Source organism: Siniperca chuatsi, linkage group LG12, assembly GCF_020085105.1.
Source record: "Siniperca chuatsi isolate FFG_IHB_CAS linkage group LG12, ASM2008510v1, whole genome shotgun sequence".
NCBI lineage: Eukaryota > Metazoa > Chordata > Actinopteri > Centrarchiformes > Sinipercidae > Siniperca > Siniperca chuatsi.
Window position 1 is genome coordinate 15,682,996 of NC_058053.1, and position 21,043 is coordinate 15,704,038.

General features: G+C 40.4%; 1 protein-coding gene across 18 annotated transcripts in view; it reads right to left on the bottom strand.

Moving 5' to 3' along the window:
- The window catches only part of LOC122885512 (dedicator of cytokinesis protein 9-like), an 87,573-nt gene that overhangs the window by 2,068 nt on the left and 64,462 nt on the right, over positions 1-21,043 (bottom strand). For 3 of the 18 annotated variants that reach the window (XM_044216702.1, XM_044216696.1, XM_044216703.1), the window contains exons 25-55: positions 20,728-20,797; positions 20,507-20,632; positions 20,333-20,404; positions 19,437-19,583; positions 19,217-19,300; positions 18,941-19,052; positions 18,648-18,695; positions 17,616-17,794; positions 17,385-17,501; positions 16,483-16,594; positions 16,265-16,398; positions 14,493-14,607; positions 14,281-14,347; positions 14,141-14,188; positions 12,481-12,617; positions 11,432-11,547; positions 11,088-11,225; positions 10,787-10,969; positions 9,805-9,918; positions 5,570-5,785; positions 5,346-5,403; positions 5,014-5,120; positions 4,018-4,140; positions 3,768-3,881; positions 3,486-3,491; positions 2,983-3,012; positions 2,229-2,375; positions 1,907-2,117; positions 1,159-1,349; positions 948-1,048; positions 697-835 (exon numbers count right to left, since the gene is read on the bottom strand). In XM_044216702.1, coding sequence (XP_044072637.1) covers positions 697-835; positions 948-1,048; positions 1,159-1,349; positions 1,907-2,117; positions 2,229-2,375; positions 2,983-3,012; positions 3,486-3,491; positions 3,768-3,881; positions 4,018-4,140; positions 5,014-5,120; positions 5,346-5,403; positions 5,570-5,785; positions 9,805-9,918; positions 10,787-10,969; positions 11,088-11,225; positions 11,432-11,547; positions 12,481-12,617; positions 14,141-14,188; positions 14,281-14,347; positions 14,493-14,607; positions 16,265-16,398; positions 16,483-16,594; positions 17,385-17,501; positions 17,616-17,794; positions 18,648-18,695; positions 18,941-19,052; positions 19,217-19,300; positions 19,437-19,583; positions 20,333-20,404; positions 20,507-20,632; positions 20,728-20,797 — 3,562 coding nt within the window. Of the gene's footprint in view, positions 1-497; positions 506-696; positions 836-947; positions 1,049-1,158; positions 1,350-1,906; positions 2,118-2,228; positions 2,376-2,982; positions 3,013-3,485; positions 3,492-3,767; positions 3,882-4,017; positions 4,141-5,013; positions 5,121-5,345; positions 5,404-5,569; positions 5,786-9,804; positions 9,919-10,786; positions 10,970-11,087; positions 11,226-11,431; positions 11,548-12,480; positions 12,618-14,140; positions 14,189-14,280; positions 14,348-14,492; positions 14,608-16,264; positions 16,399-16,482; positions 16,595-17,384; positions 17,502-17,615; positions 17,795-18,647; positions 18,696-18,940; positions 19,053-19,216; positions 19,301-19,436; positions 19,584-20,332; positions 20,405-20,506; positions 20,633-20,727; positions 20,798-21,043 lie in introns of all 18 variants that reach the window. The other 15 variants (XM_044216713.1, XM_044216714.1, XM_044216712.1 and 12 more) reach the window with 12 other exon arrangements.

Here is a 21,043-nt window from a genome sequence, read left to right on the forward strand (position 1 = left end):
TCAAGTTAATCAAGGATATTTTATGTTTAGCTGATTTCATATTTACTGCAGGGATGTAAAGATAAGGCATGGCCTTAGATCTGATCAGATAACTTTGCCAATCTATTAAGTGCCTTTAAGGTCGAGAGATGGACCTTAGTTTAGCAGTGTTCTTTTTTCTTTTTTAAATAATTGCTGGTGTTTTTTTGGTAACATTAGGCATTGGATTAGGATTAGAATAGAGTACAAGGGTGTCCTTGCGGTTTATGTTTCAGCCAATCACCAAATAGGACAGATTCTAGAAATGTTACAGATATCTATAAATTGTGTTTCTATGACAATCACAAGACAGAGATGGGTCAAGAATTACTGCAACATCAGGATTTCTAATGGTTTGACAATGCAAGATCCTACAGCAATCAAAATGTAAGGTAATATCTGAGAACAGATGCTTGTGTCTGGCTGGACCAACAATTAACAACTCAGTCTTTATTGCATACTGCTGCTTCTTGCATTACCATCCAATCTGCTCATGTCAGCACAAGGGAAAAACAAAGAATTGTGTTATCAAAGAGTGTGTTATCAATCACATTATCAAACATTTAAAGAATGGGACTCTGTTTACTTCACTTGCCAAAACCCACCTCAGAGGCAGATACAGGTAACATTAGTAATGCAGAAAGTAATTACGATGATATTTTAGTTACTGATACTTACTTGCTCATGCATGATGATGGACAGCTCTCTGGCTAGGTCCCTATAGTTGGCTTTCATCTCATCATGATACTCCTGTTGGTCCTCTTTGATCAGCCGCTCATTAATGCCTAAGCCGTGGCCACATGCCTCCACAAAATGCCTGCTCAAAAAAAGAAAATAGTGTTAAGATGTGTCAAAAGAGAATTACACAAAGTAGTAAAACCTGATCAACATTTGCACACACATTATAAGCTGTTGACATCTCATCTCACCTGAAGACCTCTTTCAGTTGTTTGACCTTGTTATCAGGATACTTCTTGGCGCCTGCATCGTCCAGAAAAGCTCGGGCATATGCAAGAGGTCCTGCGTTTACCTGAGGGAGGATGTGGGAGCCGTGTAATTTTTTTTTCATGATCATTTCATTAGGTATGTCCAGTGTGTGTGTACATGTGTGTATATGTTGACACAATTCAAAGCAGGCACCTGGACACTGATGCTGCCCTGCAGTTTAAGCTGCAGACGGATCATGTCCACCTCACTGGAGGAGCAGAGCTGTTTGATCTCGGCCACCTTCTTGCTCATCTCATCGATGGCCACCTCAATGGGGCTCAGATCAGTGTGGTGTTGATACATCACTGCAATCCGTTTCTTTACGTAGGGGAAACAATGTGTGGCTGGGGGACAGAAACACGATGTTCATAGTTCATAGATAGTTCATAAATCTTGAATTCTTGCATGTGCTTTTCTGAGTTTTACAGGTCAGGGTCCACGCATGTGTGTACTCTCAGATAATATAGATAAGAATATAAGGTTGAACTTTTGGATATTTTGCACCATAAAACAATATAACTGTGATTAGGTTCAGGAAAGGTCCTTGACTAATAGCTGACACGTTCAGAATCTAATCAAGATCTTCCATTCATGCACAGGTAATGTAATGCCTCAACAACTGATACCCACATGACAGCCTTCCACATAGTGTGCATTTGAAGCCTGTTTTCCTCAAATGTGTCAATATACAGACAATGGAAGGAGGTGGTCCATAGTTTGGGAGTAAAGTGTGGGGAACACAAGGAGAAAATGTATCTCATCTCTCTTTTTAGATAATTTAAGATCATTTAATGCAGAAGACACCAACATCTTGTTTATGTACAGCTAGGTGTCATTACATGATACTACTTAAAGGGGAACTACACAGATTTTACCACATACAGTATATAGGGTTACCTACTGGTTAGTATAGTCCTGCGTTTACACTGCTCCTCCACACCGCCTTGCTTTTTGCCTGATATGGTGAAAGGCATCTCAAACACAAAGCGACGGATGTTGTGGCTCTTCTCGAAGTCCGTCTTCCTGTCCACCAGCTCCTTCTCCTCCAGGTAAGGGGTCACATGTGTGACTTGGATATACGCATACTTAGAGTCCAGGTCTTTGGGGTTTATCTGCAGAGAATACATGTCATTACAACAGATCATTATCATGTTTTATAAATCTTATGGGTATCTGAAAAAAAATCAATCCTCATCACAAATGAAATATCAACAAAGTCTTACCCTCCCTGAGTCCTGAATCATCTTCACGTTATCCTGTCCAAACTTGTCAGAGTACAACTTAAGGAGCCTCTGAGATATCTCCGACAGGGGGGTGAATTTGGGTTCTTTGTATATGTACTCCTTACCATCTTCATCTTCAAAGAAGCCCTAAAAAAGATAAAACATGGTCAAAATGAATAAAACAAACTGTGTTTATCTAATAAGATATAAAGAAGCAAACAGTGCCAAGTAAAACCATACACGGGCTGTGAGTGGGAGTCATTCCAACAGTTTGTTAAAATGAAAATGGTAAAATACTCTTTAAGTCTCAGGTCTGGGCTGACAGGTTTGGCAGACTCCACAAATACACCCTCTAGCTAATGTGCAAGCACAGAGACAAATAAACTCCACTACAAGACATCAACTAGTGTCAGTTCAATGTGAGACAGACCAAAGGACAGAGGTGGAGGCACAGATTTCTGTCAGTGGGAGCACTTATATTAGTCAGTTGTCTTGTATGTGAATGGTAAAAAGTCCCATGAACAGATGGGGAAAGCCATGCATTTACCCAGTGAGAGATGAATCCTGCTATTAGCCCTTCAAGGGTTTCCTACTATGATTACGACAACGCTAAGGCAGGAGTAGAGGAGGAGTTAAAGGGCTAAAAGCTAAGCAATGCACGTGAAACAGCACTGACTGCATTAGCAAAGGAGCACAACACAACCTAACACATCACTGCAGTCCTACTGCAATGTTGGCTTTCATATTGATTTACCTCAGCCTCTGAGTCAGTAAACTGGTACTGCTACAGGGGTGTGGACAGCAGAAAATAAAATCATCGTTATTCCATGAGAACTACCTAAATACTATGAATACATTTAACACAATCTAATTCAAACTACTGCATCACCAATTAGACCACCATGCCAAGAGAGGCATGGATCTGTGGATCTCTATTAAAGCACACAGGCAGAGGTAACCACTCCCAACAAATTAATTATAAAACTTCACATGATAAGACAAAAATGAGGGTCAGTACTAAAATCTTACAAATTTTGATCTGTAACACAAAAGCACAAACACTGGAATGAGTGCAGAAGTGAAAAGAGCGCCATGCAACACAGTTCCAAAAACAGAAAGCAACAGTGCCAACTGATTGTTACTGTAACTTGAAGCAGCAAACTATGCCTGAGAAGTGCAATGGATTACAACAGCACCAACACCACACAAAGACTTAGGCTGCTCAGAGAGGCTAGCAAGGTCTACCGCACAACTTACCGCTGCCTTCAAAGAGGATAAAAAGCAGAAAAGGGTATTAGAGTGGATCATAAAATGCCACTGCATGTGGTCATGCTCTTAAAAATAAAAACACCTTCAGTAGCTCCCATGCTCAGTGTGAATAACATTGCAACACCAGCATCCAAATTAACACTTGTGCTCTTTTTGCAAAATCAAATCTGAATAATAATTCAGTTAGTGCATAAATCAAATAAACAATAGGTCTAAAAATAACACCCTAGAGGACAGAATATGCTACTATTGTTTGAGAGTTAAACTCACCTGGCCAAAGAACGCCACTCTGAAGTAGGTGCCGAGCAATCTCTTGCCTGTGTGCATGACTTCTGTCACTTTGCTGTATGCACGATGCAGCGTGTCATACAGGTGGGCCAGTTTCTGTGCAAAGTATTAAAAATCATATTAAAAATCGGATTCAGATTTGTAATATCTGAATATGCTAACGTCACAACCAAAGCTAAATTAGTGGGTATTGTTGTGGGGAAATAAAATTCCTGATGAAGCAGCTTTGTACCTCAAAGTCCCTGCGCTTCTCATAAATGGGGATTATGAGCTTGTAGATGTCAGAGATGAGCTCGTAACGCTCAGCTTTCCACAGTCCATCTGCACACTCCTCCAAAAGCTCCATTAGGACATCCTGAGGGAACAAGAGAGGGGGAAAAATAGAAATAAAGCTTAAATAAAAAGTGTTTGATAAGTCAACGCCTCTTCTATCATGACCAAATGTGATGACTATAAGGAACTGAATGAGGGGCTGACTCGCAGGTAGACATCAGCAAATATTCTGTTCTTCAAGATAAACTTTATTTTAAAGACAGCAATATGTGCTGAAACATTGACTCACAGAATTACAAATAAAAAAGACTGCATTGGACTTGTGTGTGTGTGTCTCTCCCCCTTCTGCAAATCTGGTGAGTGGTCATGATATTGAGAAAATCTTAATCTTACAGATGATTACATTTTTGTTAAATCATGTCCCTCCCAAAAAGGTTTATTATTACAAGAAATATACAGTAATTAGGCCTAACTTTAAAACTATGAAATGCATTTCATGCTCATGTCATTTGTCTATTGTTTGATATCTTGGAAGTCAGCTGTTAAATCTGTGATGAAATATTGAGACAGCCAGCCAGTTATTACTTAAATGATGATTAATTTATTAAAAACTGGAGTATTGGAGAGTTTATGATAAGATGTTAAATGTTTTTGTCTTCCTGCAACAGTTACAAAAATTGTATGCCTTAATACATTACATTATCATTACATTACATTCATTCAGCCGATGCTTTTGTCCAAAGCAATTTAAAAAACTACATTCAACCTCAGTGGGTGCAAGAGCTAGTCTCATACAAAATTATGAAAATCTAAATGTAATCAAATAAAATGATGTGGTCAGACCACAGACTGTATCTGAATCCATGTTAATTTGTCAAAATTTTGGCAAAGTCACATTCAAAGTAAATTACATAGACGGGGATATAACATTTTTGTTTGCATTAGTAAGACATACTTCATTGAAATGGACGTCCTGCATACCGACGTCCTCCATCATTGCTCCTTCTTCATCAATGTTTGGAGTCACAACACGGAACGCTGAGCAGCCCTGCTTGATCATGCCTGCACACAGCATGAGACGGGACAATATTTTAACAATCTTTCTTACAGAAACTTAAAGAAAGATTTCAAAAAAGAGAGCACTAACATAATTCTAAATATTTTTCAGACGATGATAATTCTTGTGACCTGCACAGAATATACATAATAGAGCTACTGTGTGGCAGGCAAGTGAAAATAGATTAAATATATTACATTTATTTATATAAATTAAATATATAAAAGCACCTTTTCTCCGCAGGTATTCTGCCACAAGTGCTGCAACGTGCACATAGCACATGGCAGCCTGTAAACAACAAGAACAACTCAGGTCAGATAAGCAAAGTAACGTCTGACAAATATGAAGTAACTCCAGTCATTAGTTGATATTTGATGCTGTAAAGACACATCATCAGACACAGACTTAAAGTGAATCATGCCAAAGTCCAACCTATTCAGCTCTTATCACAGACCTCTGACAGGTCCCCATTCTTCACATGGATTCGGGCCATGCTGTCCAGCCAGGTCTTGCGTAGTTCAGGCGTGCTGGCGTAAGACTTGGCTAGGCTGTACTGCAGGTCCACCAGCATCTCTGGATCTCTCTCGTGCTCCTTCATCTGAGCCGTGGCCATCAAAACTGTTCTAATACGTTTGGTCAGGTCCTTCACATCTGATGGGAAAGCTGTGTTCTGTTAAGGACGATGCAGAAATTACGACAGTCAGCTATGTTACTGCTAGTTTAGGCATATATATATATATATATATATATATATATATATATATATATATATATATATATATATATATATATACATACATTATATATATATATATATATATATATATATATATATATATATATATATATATATATATATATATATATATACATTATATATATATATATATGTATATATATATATATATATATATATATATATATACATATATATATATATATATATATATATATATATATATATATATATATATATATATATATATATATATATATATATATATATATATATATATATATATATATATATATATATATATATACATATATATATATATATATATATATATATATATATATATATATATATACATATATATATATATATATATATATATATACATATATATATATATATACATATATATAAAAAAAAAAAAAAACTTTGTCCTTCACCCTGGGTGGTGGTCTCATCCCTCGAGCTCGGGTCCTCTACCAGAGGCCTGGGAGCTTGAGGGTTCTGCGCAGTATCTTTGCTGTTCCCAGTACTGCGCTCTTCTGGACCGAGATGTCTGGTGTTCTTCCAGGGATCTGCTGTAGCCACTCCTCCAGTTTGGGGGTCACTGCCCCGAGTGCTCCGATGACCACGGGCACCACTGTTGCCTTCACCTTCCAGGCCTTCTCCAGCTCTTCTCTTAGCCCTTGGTACTTCTCTAGTTTCTCATGTTCCTTTTTCCTGATGTTGCCATCGCTTGGTATCGCCACATCAACCACAACGGCTTTCCTCTGTTGTTTGTCAACCACCACGATGTCAGGCTGGTTCGCCATTACCATTCTGTCAGTCTGGATCTGGAAGTCCCACAGGATCTTGGCTCGGTCATTCTCTACCACCTTTGGAGGTGTTTCCCACTTTGACCTCGGGTTTCCAGTCCATACTCAGTGCAGATGTTCCTGTACACTATGCCAGCTACTTGGTTATGGCGCTCCATGTATGCTTTTCCTGCCAGCATCTTACACCCTGCAGTTATGTGCTGGATTGTCTCAGGGGCCTCTTTGCACAGCCTACACCTTGGGTCTTGTCTGGTGCGGTAGATCTGGGCCTCTATTGCTCTGGTGCTCAGGGCCTGCTCCTGTGCAGCCATGATGAGTGCCTCTGTGCTGTCCTTCAATCCAGCCCGCTCTAGCCATTGGTAGGACTTCTTGATATCAGCCACTTCAGTTATGTTCGGTGGTACATCCCATGTAGGGGTTTGTCCTCCCATGATGGTCCTTCCTCCAGCACGTCTTCCTCTGTTCCCCATTGCCTGAGACATTCCCTGAGCACGTCATCTGTTGGGGCCTTATCTTGGATGTACTTGTGGATCTTGGATGTTTCATCCTGGATAGTGGCTCTCACACTCACTAGTCCACGGCCGCCTTCCTTACGGCTAGCGTACAGTCTCAGGGTGCTGGATTTGGGATGGAACCCTCCATGCATGGTGAGGAGCTTTCGCGTCTTAACGTCTGTGGTCTGTATCTCCTCCTTTGGCCACCTTATTATTCCTGCAGGGTATCTGATCACTGGCAGGGCGTAGCTGTTTATTGTTGTCTGCTATTGTTCCTTCTGGGAGTGAGACCCCTTCTGTGTGGACTACCTTCCCTCTCTTTGTCACCATTCGACTGCACTTCTCAAGCCCGAATGACATCCCAATGTCAGAGCTGTAGATCCTGGTGGTGTGGATCAGTGAGTCGATGTCCCGCGCTCTTAGCATATAGCTTGATGTCATCCATGTAGAGGAGGTGACTGATGGTGGCCCGTTCCTGAGTCGGTATCCATAGCCAGTCTTGTTGATTATTTGGCTGAGGGGTTCAGACCTATGCAGAACAGCAGTGGGGACAGAGCATCTCCTTGGTATATGCCACATTTGATGGATACTTGTGCAAGTGGCTTACCATTGGCCTCAAGGGTGGTTTTCCACAGCCTCATCGAGTTCGCAATGAAGTCCCTTAGAGTCCTGTTGATGTTGTACATCTCTAAGCATTCAGTGATCCATGTGTGCGGCATTGAGTCATATGCTTTCTTGTAATCAATCCAGGCAGTGCACAGGTTGGTGTGTCGGGCTCTGCAGTCTTGGGTGACTGTTCTGTCAACCAGGAGTTGGTGTTTGGCTCCTCTGGTTCCTCTGCCAATGCCCTTCTGTGCTTTGCTCATGTATTGATCCATGTGTCCACTTATCTTAGCCGCAATGATGCCTGACATGAGCTTCCATGTTGTGGAGAGACAGGTTATTGGCCGATAGTTGGATGGGACTGTACCTTTTGGGATCCTTCAGGATCAGGATTGTGCGCCCTTGGTAAGCCATTCAGGGTGCGTCCCATCTCTTAGCAGCTGGTTCATTTGTGCTGCTAGGCGCTCGTGGAGTGCAGTGAGCTTCTTTAGCCAGTAGGTGTGGATCCTGTCAGGCCCGGTGCTGTCCAGTTCTTCATACCTGAGACTCTTTCTTGGATGTCTGCCGCTGTGATGGTGACTGGATTCTGTTCAGGAGGTTGCTGTGGTCCTTTCTCAGGGCTGCCAGCCACTGTGCATCGCTGTTATGTGATGCCTCCCTTTCCCATATACTTTTCCAGTACTGCTCCGTTTCCAGCCTTGGTGGGTCTGCTCTGCTGTTATTACCCTGCCATTGAGCGTACACTTTCGCAGGTTGAGTTGCGAACAGCCGGTTTATTCTTCTGGCTTCATTATCTCTCGTGTATCTCTTTAGGCGGCTGGCCAAGGCTTGGAGCCTTTGTTTGGCAGTTTGAGTGCTTCAGGTATGGGCATCTGGTTGTACTTCTTGGGTACTTGCTTTCTCATTGCACCTCTCTCAGCCTCTGTCAGTTGGCTCACTTCTCTCCGGGCCTCCTTGATTTTTGCCTCCAACCTTCGTTTCCATGGTGGGTATTGTCTCTCATGGCTCCCATGGTTGCTCTTGTAGCCAAGCATCTCTAGGATCACTGCTGCTGAGGCGTATATCAGCTCATTGGTTTCAGTGATGGTTGTGGTAGGGATCGCTCTCAATGCTGCATTCACATCTTCTAGGAGACTTTCTGATGGTACTTCACTTAGCCGTTGTAGTTGGCGTCGGGGTTGCCTTGTATTCATCCTCTGACCTGTAGTCCTGGCTCCCCCTTGCCGTAGCATTTGTGTTGTACCTCGTCAATCTCAAGTTGTGATAGCAGTTGCCGCTTGTGGATGTTGGAACACTGAGCTACTAGTTGCTTCGCCGTAAGCCTCGATTGTGGGTTTTGAGTAACCATTCACCCCACATCCTGTGCATGTAACCCCTCTGACTAGGGTTACTGGAGTAGTAGCATTCCAACAGAGCCTTGTTATCGCATCTCGCCCATTTCCGTCTTGTTCCAGTAGCCCATTTGTCGTCCTCGATGCCCTGGTTCCCCAACACCTGACGCAGACCTTGTTTGGCCGGGCGACGTCTGAGCCGGCATGTCAATCATTTCATCGTCACTCATCATCATGAGGTAGGCAGCAGCGTGAAGGGTCTTGCCTAAGGACCCACACTGGATGATGGGTCATTGCTCATTGCGCCCGAGGGGATGTAGACCCACCAAGGGATTCGAACCCTTGTTCCCCGTGAGTGTCCGTGGCCTATCAAATCGAGCTATCCAGCCTTTCCGCACTGGATGATGGTCATTGCTCAATGCGCCCCGAGGGATTCGAACCCGAGTCCCCGTGTGAAAGTCCTGAGACTTACCAATTGAGCTATCCAGCCGCACATATATAGGTTCACATATATATATATACATATATATATATACACACATATATATATATATACATATATATATATACACATATATATATACACATATATATATATATATATATATATATATATATATATATATATATATATATATATATATATATATATATATATAATTGTTAAAGTAGAACCAGAACATAGTTATGCACATGAATGAATTCCTGACCTTAATAGTTTTGTCACTGTTGGCACAGGTGTTGATTATTGACAGAGAATGCTGGAAGCGGGTACTTCCGATACTAATCACATCAGCTATCAACTGACTGACAGCAATCACCACCTAAAGAAAGGAAAAGATTAAGAATTATTAGATACTGTTTAACCCTTGTGGTGTGACTTTGGCTTTTCTTTGTCAATGTTTGAGGTTGATCCCAATGCTGTATGTGTAAATATAGAAATAATTGCAATGAATTAATGCTACCATGATGACTTACACTCTTTATACATAACTTTTAACTCTTTCCTATTCTTTTTTTTAATTTACTTAATGTGTTTTGGTATTTTTATGTCTAAAACTGTCTTGAATGTGTGTCTCTTACGTTGTCAGTGTTCGTACTATGTTCGTATGTTGCAACAAGCAAACAAGAATTTTTGTTATACTGGACTAGTATAATGACAATACACTGAATTTAATTGAATAAAGCATTGTTATTACACCAAATAAAGAAATAAGCAAAAAAGCCATTCACAGACAAAGAAATACATGTTTTATGTTGCGTGACAATCAATTAGATCCTCACTTGCACTTGTGTGGGGACTCACTCACAACACAAATACTGCATATGCGCATTTATTTGGGATTTGGGAGGGGTACTGCTTTGTAAAAAGTACCAGTTACAGATATAGAGAATATAAAAATGCACTGTATTTAACCGTGTTTTATAGCTGGAGTCTCTGAGACCCCAAACAGTAAGAAGTAATGTGTTTTTTTCTGTAATAGGCTTCTGTAACATGTCATCACTTCAAAATCCTGTTTATAAGCAATTCTTATAAAGAAAAGTCATGAAGTATCAAGCTGATGAAACAATGTAAAGTGTGTTTTTTAGCTGTTAAACGGGCCCCAGAACATTAAGGTTAAATAATGTGAACATGAAAGCTTTATTTTTATTCTCTGGAGACCAGTTCGATCCACAAGTGGACTGTCGTACCTGTAAGTGAGTCCGTACAAAAGACTTGCGACCTGTGTAGTCAAAGTTGCTCTTCATGAGGAAGTAGAGCAGATGGGCTGCATCACTGCGAATGGAGCTCAGCTTGGAGTTACAACACTTCAAGATCTCATAGCAGAAAGCAGCACACATGTCAGCACGCCCTTCAAAAAATGTGCAGGGAAACTAGAGGGTGAAGAAGACAGACAGGTTATCAGTAACGGTGAAGGCCTAAGACCAGAACAACAAAACAAACAGAACAACAAAAGAGCATTGTTAGGCAGGGAACCACCGTCCTTCACACCTTGTAGATAAAGGTGCGCAGTGAAGTGAAGACCTGCTTGAGGGCCGTCTCTGACTGATTGATCCGTAGGAAACAGAGGTGGACTTCAAACACCTTCTTCATTAGTGGACTGTGGCCGTGGTCAGAGCACAGCTGGGTCTGTGGAGAAAGAGAGTATCATCTTAGAAACTGACAGAATCTGATTTAAAAGACAGAAACAGGAATTCACATGGTTTATATGAAGCATTAATTAGGGCTGACGTAATCATTAGATAATCGAAATACTGTATTTAAAAATTGTTCCAGTACAAAGTAAGTTTACAAGTACAGCAAATGTGTGACAAGTAACATGTTATGTATGTTACCTTGAATCCCATGATGAAGATACTTAACGTGTCCAGGACAGTCAGGCACACTTCAGTAGCTATGTTAGCCTCCAGCAGTGACTGATTTAACACATCTGCATCCGAGTGACTGTAGGCTAAAGAGGACACAACAGAAAGCTGTAGCTATTTCACCCCCACCATTACACTTTAAATAAAGAGTCTCCAGAAAGGCCATTTAAATATCATATGTCTTACAATATGATACCTTAGTGTTAAAGGCAAAGCTGTTGCTCAAGAGATGGAAAATGTCATTATGTTGAAAAGATTAAGTTTCATTCCAAATTGAAACAAAAATTATCTTACTACTTACAAAATCAATACCTTTTATCAAATGAACAGTGACACTTTTGTGAGGCACACATTTTGTTTACAAATTGTAGCAATAATTTTGTTTGAGTGCCAGCATTTAATTTTTTTTTTATATTCATGAATGAATTTCAAGTAGCATTTTTCTGAAATACACAGGTGGTATTTTGGAATGAAACCCTTCATATTTTACATGGATTGCTATTTTTCAGAGAATGAAATGTAAAATTAAGTTCAGAGCAGATGAGCTGGCCAGAGGCATGAGAAGATTTTGAAAGCTAATGTTCAGTTAAAATATGCATGCTCTAAATTGTAACCAAATTAACAGAGCCAGTATCAGTCTGCAAACTGCCTGCCAACCTGAAACATTCTTACCATGGTCTACAGATATTCCAAGAATACTTGAAATCTTTCTTACACTGAAAACACAAAGAAACTGTGTTAAATGATACCATTTACCAGACTTAGCACATAGATTAAGCCCTTTAGATAAAATCGATAAAATGCTACACACAGCTACCTTGGCCCCAGTTTAATTTAATTTACTGATGATGCACCCATGACTTCTGAGGCATTTTCTGCTTGACAGCTGGTTGGGTTTAAACAGAGGATGAGGAAGAAGGTGATGTTGATGAAGATGATGTTGAAAAGCACAAGGCGGAGGAGGGCGGGGGTCCTCTGGTAGAGGATTTTTGATGAAAATTATAATATGAAGCACTTACTGTGGTTAAAAGTGTATGAGTTATCCAGGCTGCTGAGCTGCTGTAAGCGGGCATGCATCATTCCCGCCCTGTTACGGGACACAGGCAGAGTCTGAGACTTCCGCTCATGTGCTACGGGTCCTGCCCCATCCTGGTTCCTGATGAGGAAACAGGACAATGTTAGACGAATGGCTGAGCCAGAGTTAGTGAAGCAAGTTAGGGTGAATAAGACACCATTTTATACACTTAAGTGGTGTAAATATCACTCAAATGTCCTGGGAGCAAAAGCAGATTTGCTCGTATTCCTTGGGTCATACTATCTAGTTAAATATTTATCTTATGAGATTTTAAATGTATCAAAAAAGACTCTGAAGACTGGAAAACATTATTTGAACATTTTGGGTGACTTTTACACATATACCCACTGCAGCACTTATGCAGTAAAGTTCTGCAGTGTATAGTGTTTGGCATGCAGTTTAATTAGATAATTATCAAAACAGCAGAAGCAGCATTAAAGCAGTGAGTTACAGCAAATGCCATGCATATAAGAATGAGAGAGACACTATACATGAATTTAGAGCCAGTAGTTATGTCACAGCACTGCAACTTTTATATGGTGAGAATATCTGGGTATGATATCATGCATTTAGTTTAAGAAAGTCAGTTCCACCTTTAGTCTTACCCAAGCAGGAGAGGGCAGGAGCCAGGTTTTATTTCATTATGTTAAACTTGCCAGCATTTAAGTGAACAGAGATAGAAACAGTGGTGGGAGGTTAGAGAGAGTGAACGAGAGTGACCAAAGTCCTCTGGGATTCAAGGCCAGAGCTCCCAAATAGTGGAGAGAGTACAGAATGTGTGTTTCGATAAATTCTGATTGTCAAATCATTGTGCTCAACATACAGTCACACCCTTCAATGGTCACACACAATTATGTTTTACACTGGATGATCTAAAAGCAAGGAAGTAATGCTGTATATGGTATGAAGTTTAATGGGCAATAATATACTGCAGAAACATTATTTTGTGCTCTCATAATAGTCAGGTATCTGTCTACTAGCAGTGGTTCCCAACCAAGGGTACTTGTACCCCAGGGGCTACTGCTGCAGTTGCCAGGGGGTATGTGGAAAGCTCAATTCATTTGAAATAATAGAAATTACAATTTGATTTAAAAAATATATCACAATTGAGCTACCACTGAGTTGAAATAGATGGTTGAAATAGAAAGCTAAAAGTAATAATAAATGTAATAATAAAAGTAAAAAATATATGCTAAAAGCTAAAAGTAGTTGAAATAATGTTTGTTAGCTAATGGATGGTTGAATCGTCCAGCTTTTGGTACTCTGGTAGTGGTATGAATGCAAACTTCACCAAACCAACCTAAACACTGACAATTCAATTGTATGAAAAATAATGAAAAATATTGTAACAATATACACTTTTATATAATTAGCAGTAACAACATCCAGTTTTAAATCCATTAAAATTAACTCAATTGGAACATGTCGGGTGGTGTCGATGTACATTCATCTGTAAGGCGCTGTGGGGGTATGTCAGAGAAAAAAGTTGGGAACCACTGTACTAAACGCCTGAAATCCATCATCAAGAATTCAACTTAATCATAATTTAAGTTAAAAAGCTTTAAAAGAATGGCATTCATGCACCGTACTGACAACAACATTACCTTGCAATGTATCTCTTTCCCATGTATCTGAACTGATGGAGGCACACTCTGAGAGGAAAAGTGAAAAATCAGTCACAATAACATTTTAAGATTTACTTATAATGACAGGGTTGTCATGAAAGCAATTTAAGACATCTTACTCGACTAGAGTGAAGAAGTCCATTAACTCAGCAGTTGACGCCTTGTTCCAGTATGTGAACAGAGCATCTGGATGAGGCAGAGATTGACATTGGAGATATAATTAGTCTTTTTTGGATTGTAGACATGTAAGTGAGCTCAGTATTAGTGACAGTGAGTACAACTATTCAGACAGAAAGAGCAGGAGCAGGAGAGAGATGGAGTGAGATGTTACCCTCAGACATGCTTTTGAGCACATGTAAGAAGCACATGAGGAGACTCTTGATCTCTGCTTGGTCCAGTTTATCACATCGCAGCAGGGTACTGCCCATGGTTGAAGCAGGCTGATTCTGAGGGACAAAGAATCCGGTCAGGCACCAACAGACAAATACGTTATCCTGTCAGGGCACTTTGCTTTGTCTAACTCACGATAAACCAAAGTACTGTCTACAGAAACTATCGTCAGTTTATATTTTGTCATTTCAAAAGACAAAGGGCATTTACCATAACAACTTCAAAATCTTTTAAGATTTTTTTGTGAAGTTTACATTTAGTTTTGTGGTCATGGTTCAAAGTCTATACAACTGTGTCTTGGTTTGTGTCCTGGACACTAGTGCATTAAAAAAAAAAAGTAGTAAAAGCAATATGCAGGTACTTTTAGAGAGGTTATGACATGGTCAATAAGAGTTTTCTGAGAGCCTGGGATTGCAGTGGTCAAGCTACACTAGTGGAGTCATTCACTCAGATGTTGCAGGGCTCTACGCATTGTGGAAAAACTGCCAGTGGAAAGCAATCTCCTTTTCTCCCAGCTGAGGCAGAGAACAGGGAGAAAACATAAGCAAAACAGTGGAGCCACAGCTCTACCACAGCAAGGGGTTGATGATATATCAAGCACGTTCCTTTGCCAGCAGTTAGTCTAGACCATGCAACTGGCTGGGGATGACTTAATGGAAAGCATGAAGCTGTGGCTTTGGCTTCTTAACGGGTGTTTTGGAGAGCGTATAACTTCAAGGCTTGCCCGAAAAGGTGGACAAAAACTGTGAAGCTGTGGTGCAGTTATTTCCATGCATTTCATTTTTTAAGAGTTTGAGCTAAAACAGTTTGGGTTGATAGTAAATGCCAATTACTTATACAGTTAAGTGTGCTCCTTTTCTCCTTATGCTGTTACATTGTGATAAAAACTACCACACATCACAAATAAAATCAGCTCCAACAGAAGATGAAACACACAACAGCACAGACAATGAAATGAAAATGAAAATCCAATCCTTTGTGTTTAATGGACTTCTTCTCAGATTTAGCTTGAGGCTGTTTATCAGTGAAAGCAAAAATGACACAGCACACGTGAGAGGAACTTAAAAGGGAGAAATCCCTTTAGGCATGCATGCTTATTAACATCTGGAAAAAGAGTAGAGACAAACCCTGTGAGGCCCTGTGGTACAGCAGATCTGCTTTATGGCACCAGAGAACAAACAGACCAAAGCCTGAGAATCATCTGGCAAAGAAAGGGCTTAGGGTTTAGGACACTAGGACACTCTCACACACTTTCTAACATTCCCAGATGGGACACTCCTATGGGGGGGAAGAGGACTGTGTGAAGGAAGGAGGCGTTTTGTACTTGAAGTGAAATGCTGGGCTGCAGGGCACTCTCTGGCTCAGAGGGGACAGAGAGCTGGGAGAAGTCCATGGTGACACGCTTGGTGCGCACGGAGAGCATGGACTCCTCAGTCTCCGTAAAGAAGCGCAGGACATTGACAGAGTGTCTCCGTACAAACTTCTCCGTCTGCCACGGCCAGCCGTACAGTTAAGGTGGGGAAGTTAATAGTACAAGTTAACAAGGGGTGACTTTCTGAGGTACTTTTGTCATAACAAGGGGACCTCTGATATGCCTGAGGCACACTGAAATGGATGTTATATATACATGTCAAAGGAAGCCTCAATTTGATTTCTAATAAATGTTGTATGAAATTACTTTACAGGCATATTGCAGCACTTTCTGAGATGTACCTTGTCCAGAGAGTTGCCCTTGTCATTGTTCTTCTCAGGCAGGCTATTGCCAGAATCAGTGCTGATGAGTGAGCCGCGAGAGTCTGCATGGCGCACAGAGTTAATGTTGGGGGTTGATGACGTGTGAGGTGAAGCTGTCAAAAAAAAGGAGCAGTTTTATATTAAAATTAAAACAAATTCCCCCCCTCCCCATTTTTCAGCATCATCTTTCCACTCACAGGTGCCAGAGATGACTCCAAAAACATCTTTGTGCAAGCTGGTGTCCAGAAAGGTGCTCGACCTCGGAGGTGTCATCAAAGCGTTGGTAAGAAGTGAATCTTCTCTTCCATTCTGATGAAAAACAGTTTAATGGACACAAATCCACATCCTTTACAGGGCTGTATGTACTTATGAAAGCCACTAGCTGTGTGTGAGGTGCAGGTCTTATGAAACTCCAAACATTTTGGTCAGAGGTGCTCCAGTCCTAGTTTGATATGGAATTCACCCCCATCACCCCAGATACAGAAATTACAATCTCAGGTTGGTCATTCAAATGAGCAGATTGTGACTTTTCTTAAGATTGTATTAATTCAGTATGGAATGGTAATAGCTAAGAAATTCATTCTTATGTTTTGTAATAAAGAATCCATACCACAGTTTTAGTCCTGGCTGAAAAAATTGAATAAAAAAGTTGTTAGATATATGGAGTCCATGTCTTGCCTACTTGAGTGGACAGCCTAGTACCACTTCAAAAGACCTGAGTGTTTAATACTGTTTATTAATATTTGCTTATGAAAAGAACTGAATGCACTGTATTACACTATATGCATATATGTATGGATGCATATCACATTTTTCATTCATTTCATTCATTTTTGTATGGGCCCATGTGTAAAATCAAACAATGGGATGTACAGGATAACTTTTCATAACTAAGAACATCTAAGACTGCTGCAGCACCCTTTTCCGTTTTGGCCTCCTTCTCTTTGTGTATGTTTGTTTTTTAAGGTGTGGATGTGTGTATAGATGTCAAGAGGTAGGGTTGTGTTATGTTTTGATGTTTTTGTTGGTTTATGATATGAATGACAGCTATGTATGGTAGATAAAATATTAAAAAGAGGCCACTAGGTGGCTCCCTTACATTGTTGGAGTGGTTGATAGGGAACGGGGATACTTCCTTCACATTCAGCCTGTTGACATTCTCTTGGAGCAGACCAAACAAGGGCAAGTAGAGGGTGGCCAACCTGGCCTGCTGGCTCTGAAAAACAAATAAATCTCTCAACAGAATTACACACACACACACACACACACACACACACACACACACATCAGATACTGAAGTGCAGTGGAAATGCAAGAAGGCACTGCTTACTTTGGAGGTGTAGCGGTCATCAAATGTGTGTTTTATCATCAGACTCTTCAGCACCTGGATGGCTATCTGACGAACCTCCCTGAACTCCTGCAGAGCTGTACTGACCTCCCTGAGCAGCAGCCCGACCAGGAAGTGGTTCTTACAGAAGTCATCGGTCAGCGAGTAATCCAGTTGGAGGTCTGAGGGGAGGAAGAGGAGGACGAAGAGATTAGGATTGGCTGACAGAGAGGTAAGTGAAAGGTGTGAAAGGACAAACAGCACCAAACAACGAGAATAAATAATTTAATGTCAGTCTGACACAAAGAAATGAATAACAAGAAAACAGGAAAGCTCAGATAGTATATAGATTGTTGATGGCATTAAAACCTGGCGAACAATGCAAATATCTCGAAAAGAGTAGAAAAATATCTAGAAAAGCTTGGAATTGACAGATTCAGGCGATGTGACTCAGAGGCTGTTCCACATCAACAGTGATCATTGCAGAAAAAGACAAACAGGATTAAAGCTTATGATTGAACAGCAGCAGCTGTTCACAGATGGTTTCCAACATTATTTAAGACAAGGTAAAGCAATCCCAAATCACACTCACTAAGATTCCCCAAAATGAATGTAATCAAATTAAACACATTCTTCTGTCTACTTTTATGTTTTGAAAACCTGCATTTCAAGCATGCAAGCATTAAAATGTTCTGATTTCTTAGGACTGACAGAAAATAATGTGTCTTTTGGTATCATTCTCATCAGGTCATAAACTCCAAACCAGCTCCAGACAGAAAAAGGTACTTGTACACATAATCACCCACATCTACACAAAGATCCAATCTCAGCTTCTTTATACATCCATGACTACAAATTATAAACAGTATAATCTTTCAGTACAATGTCTTGAGAAGGATAGAGTAATCATGCCACAGCAACCAGGATGTAGCAAAATTGGAAGATAACTGATTGAATTCTGGTCTTGACTGAATGATTAGATCGAAGTCTGCTCTTTTTGGAGAAGACATGCAAGCAGCACACCCTTGCACCTACCTACTAGAGCATCGTACGACTCCACCGTATCACATGGAGATAATAAAGCTAATTGAGGAGCACAAAAAAGAAACAAAGTAGAAAACCTATTTAATTACTATTTAATTACAGTTTCATTATTATGTATGAGTTGAAGAATAATCAGAACTATTTTATTTGTGTTGGCCTTTGACAGTAAAGCAATTTGGTTTGATTTAAATTTTCTGTTCAAACACAGGCAGCACACTGGCACTTAAGCAAGCTACCATCATGCTTGGTACTTGATCAAGAGATACATTTAATGATCTTCTCACCTTGAAATCTCAGTATCCTTCCCTTTCCAAAAGGCATGGGCAGGTTTAAGGGGATGTAGTGCTCGTGGTTGCACACAACTCGCAGGAACTCAAACCTGAACTCAAACAGCGTCTGCATTTAGAAACAACAGAAACCGACAGACAGCTTTAATACAACATTCAAACACATCCTTGTTCAAAACATATTTGGAACACAGCCTGATATTCTCCATCAGGGTGCTTACAAGACTTCACATTTTGTTGTTTGTATAAATGCTGTCAATGTTTGCAGTGTACCTTTGGGTCTCCAGGCATAAAACAGTTGATATAGTTGTTGATCTGCTTGAACACAAAGCCTCTGTCCATCAGGTTGAAACAGCGCTACAGAAGGATGGGGAAAAGCAATTCTATCATTATTTATAGCAAAGAAATAAACAAGTACATACAATTGTTTTCACGTACACACTTTAAACACTCTCGAAACCATGTAAGATACAGTTAACTGTGACCTCCTGACCTTGATGAAGACTGCCAAACTGTGGTTGGCATTCCTGGCAGCATCCAGGTTGTCTTTGTATTTCTGAGTGATGTGTGGCATCATCATGTTGACCAGAGTCTCCACAGTGTGATGGAAGGATGCTGAGAAGCGCTGATTCCTGGACAGCTGTAGGGCATAGCATGGATGTTTATACAGATGTTATTATACAGATTACTAAACCCCAGATTAAAAGATGAGTCTTCTAGTGATTCTATATGTTTCTTATGGTCAAAAAGACCAAAACTAACAATGAATGAATAACAAGTGTTGTTTGTGTAACCAAAGCCTGATATTGTTTATTCTTCTACTGTGGCTGAAAATAGTCAAATGTACTACATACACCTGTTTGAGTAAAGTGTGCTAAAGACTGCAGTGCCCTGCGTGAAACTATATATTTGTGCCCCATTTTTAAAGATTTACATCTTCAGTAGTAACAAATGAGCATGGGACTGAGAGCCATACAAAGTGTAGGGAAGTTGGGAAGTACTGACAGATGGACTAACATACTGTTGGTTTTGGTCTTTTCACACAATTTGATGACAATTACAAAAATATAGAGCATTGCCAGCCTTGTACTGTTACCGAAACAGTTTCCAGACTGGTATGACTTCTCTTCTGTAGCATTTACTTGCTTCCACTGCGGCCTCCACATTATGCCAGTGGAGGTTAAACACTGGGATGTGGTTGCTTATGGGGTATGAACAAATGCATCCAATTAAACTGCACAGCAGTGTGGGACAGACTGTGGATACACAATACCTTGACTGTGGTAATGTGGCTGTCCACAAGACTTGGCATGTTGCAAACTACAGTAAAAAAACCTAAGCTGTAATAAAGCAGACACGAGCAGACACCCCTGAGTCAAACACACTTACCTTCACTTTACCGCTCTCAATCAAGTACTGAGCCATGGACTTGACTAACGCTTCAAAGAAATACCAGGAGTGCTGCAGGGCAGACAAACATCAATCAGAGAACAATAAAGAGGAAATTCATGTCAGTTATAATCATACACCATGTAATCCTTTAAAAAAGTACAAATATGTTACCTTGAGAAGCTTGTTACTTGTGAGGAAGTCAGTGGAAGGCTTCAAGATGGCAGTCATGGCTTTAGCCAACTCCTCATGTACTGATCGGGTGGTGGAGGATGTGTATGGCTCAGCCTTGAACACAAACTGTATCAGACACATGCAGAGAGAACTATGAGAATCCCTTAGTACAATCACAAAATACAGACAGTGAGTTGTGATAAGTGGCATGTGAATTTTACCTTCACATATGATCTCAGGTAGTGCTCCAGCCCCTCCTCATGGCACTGGGCAACAATGTGAATCATGACTCTAAAAGGAAACAATGGAAAAGGAAAACGTGTGAGGAAATGGTTCTGCAGGCAGCTGGAGGCCTCATTTATTAGCAGTTCTAACACACAAATTCTTCACCCACAACACTACCCATGTTTAATATCATTTTAAATAGTTACTACAAAGTTCTTCTCTATGACAGTGAAATCAAAACATCCCGCACACTGTTGGTCACTTGTACTCTATTAAAGATGTTTCGGACCTCAGACCTTCATCAGGCAAAAT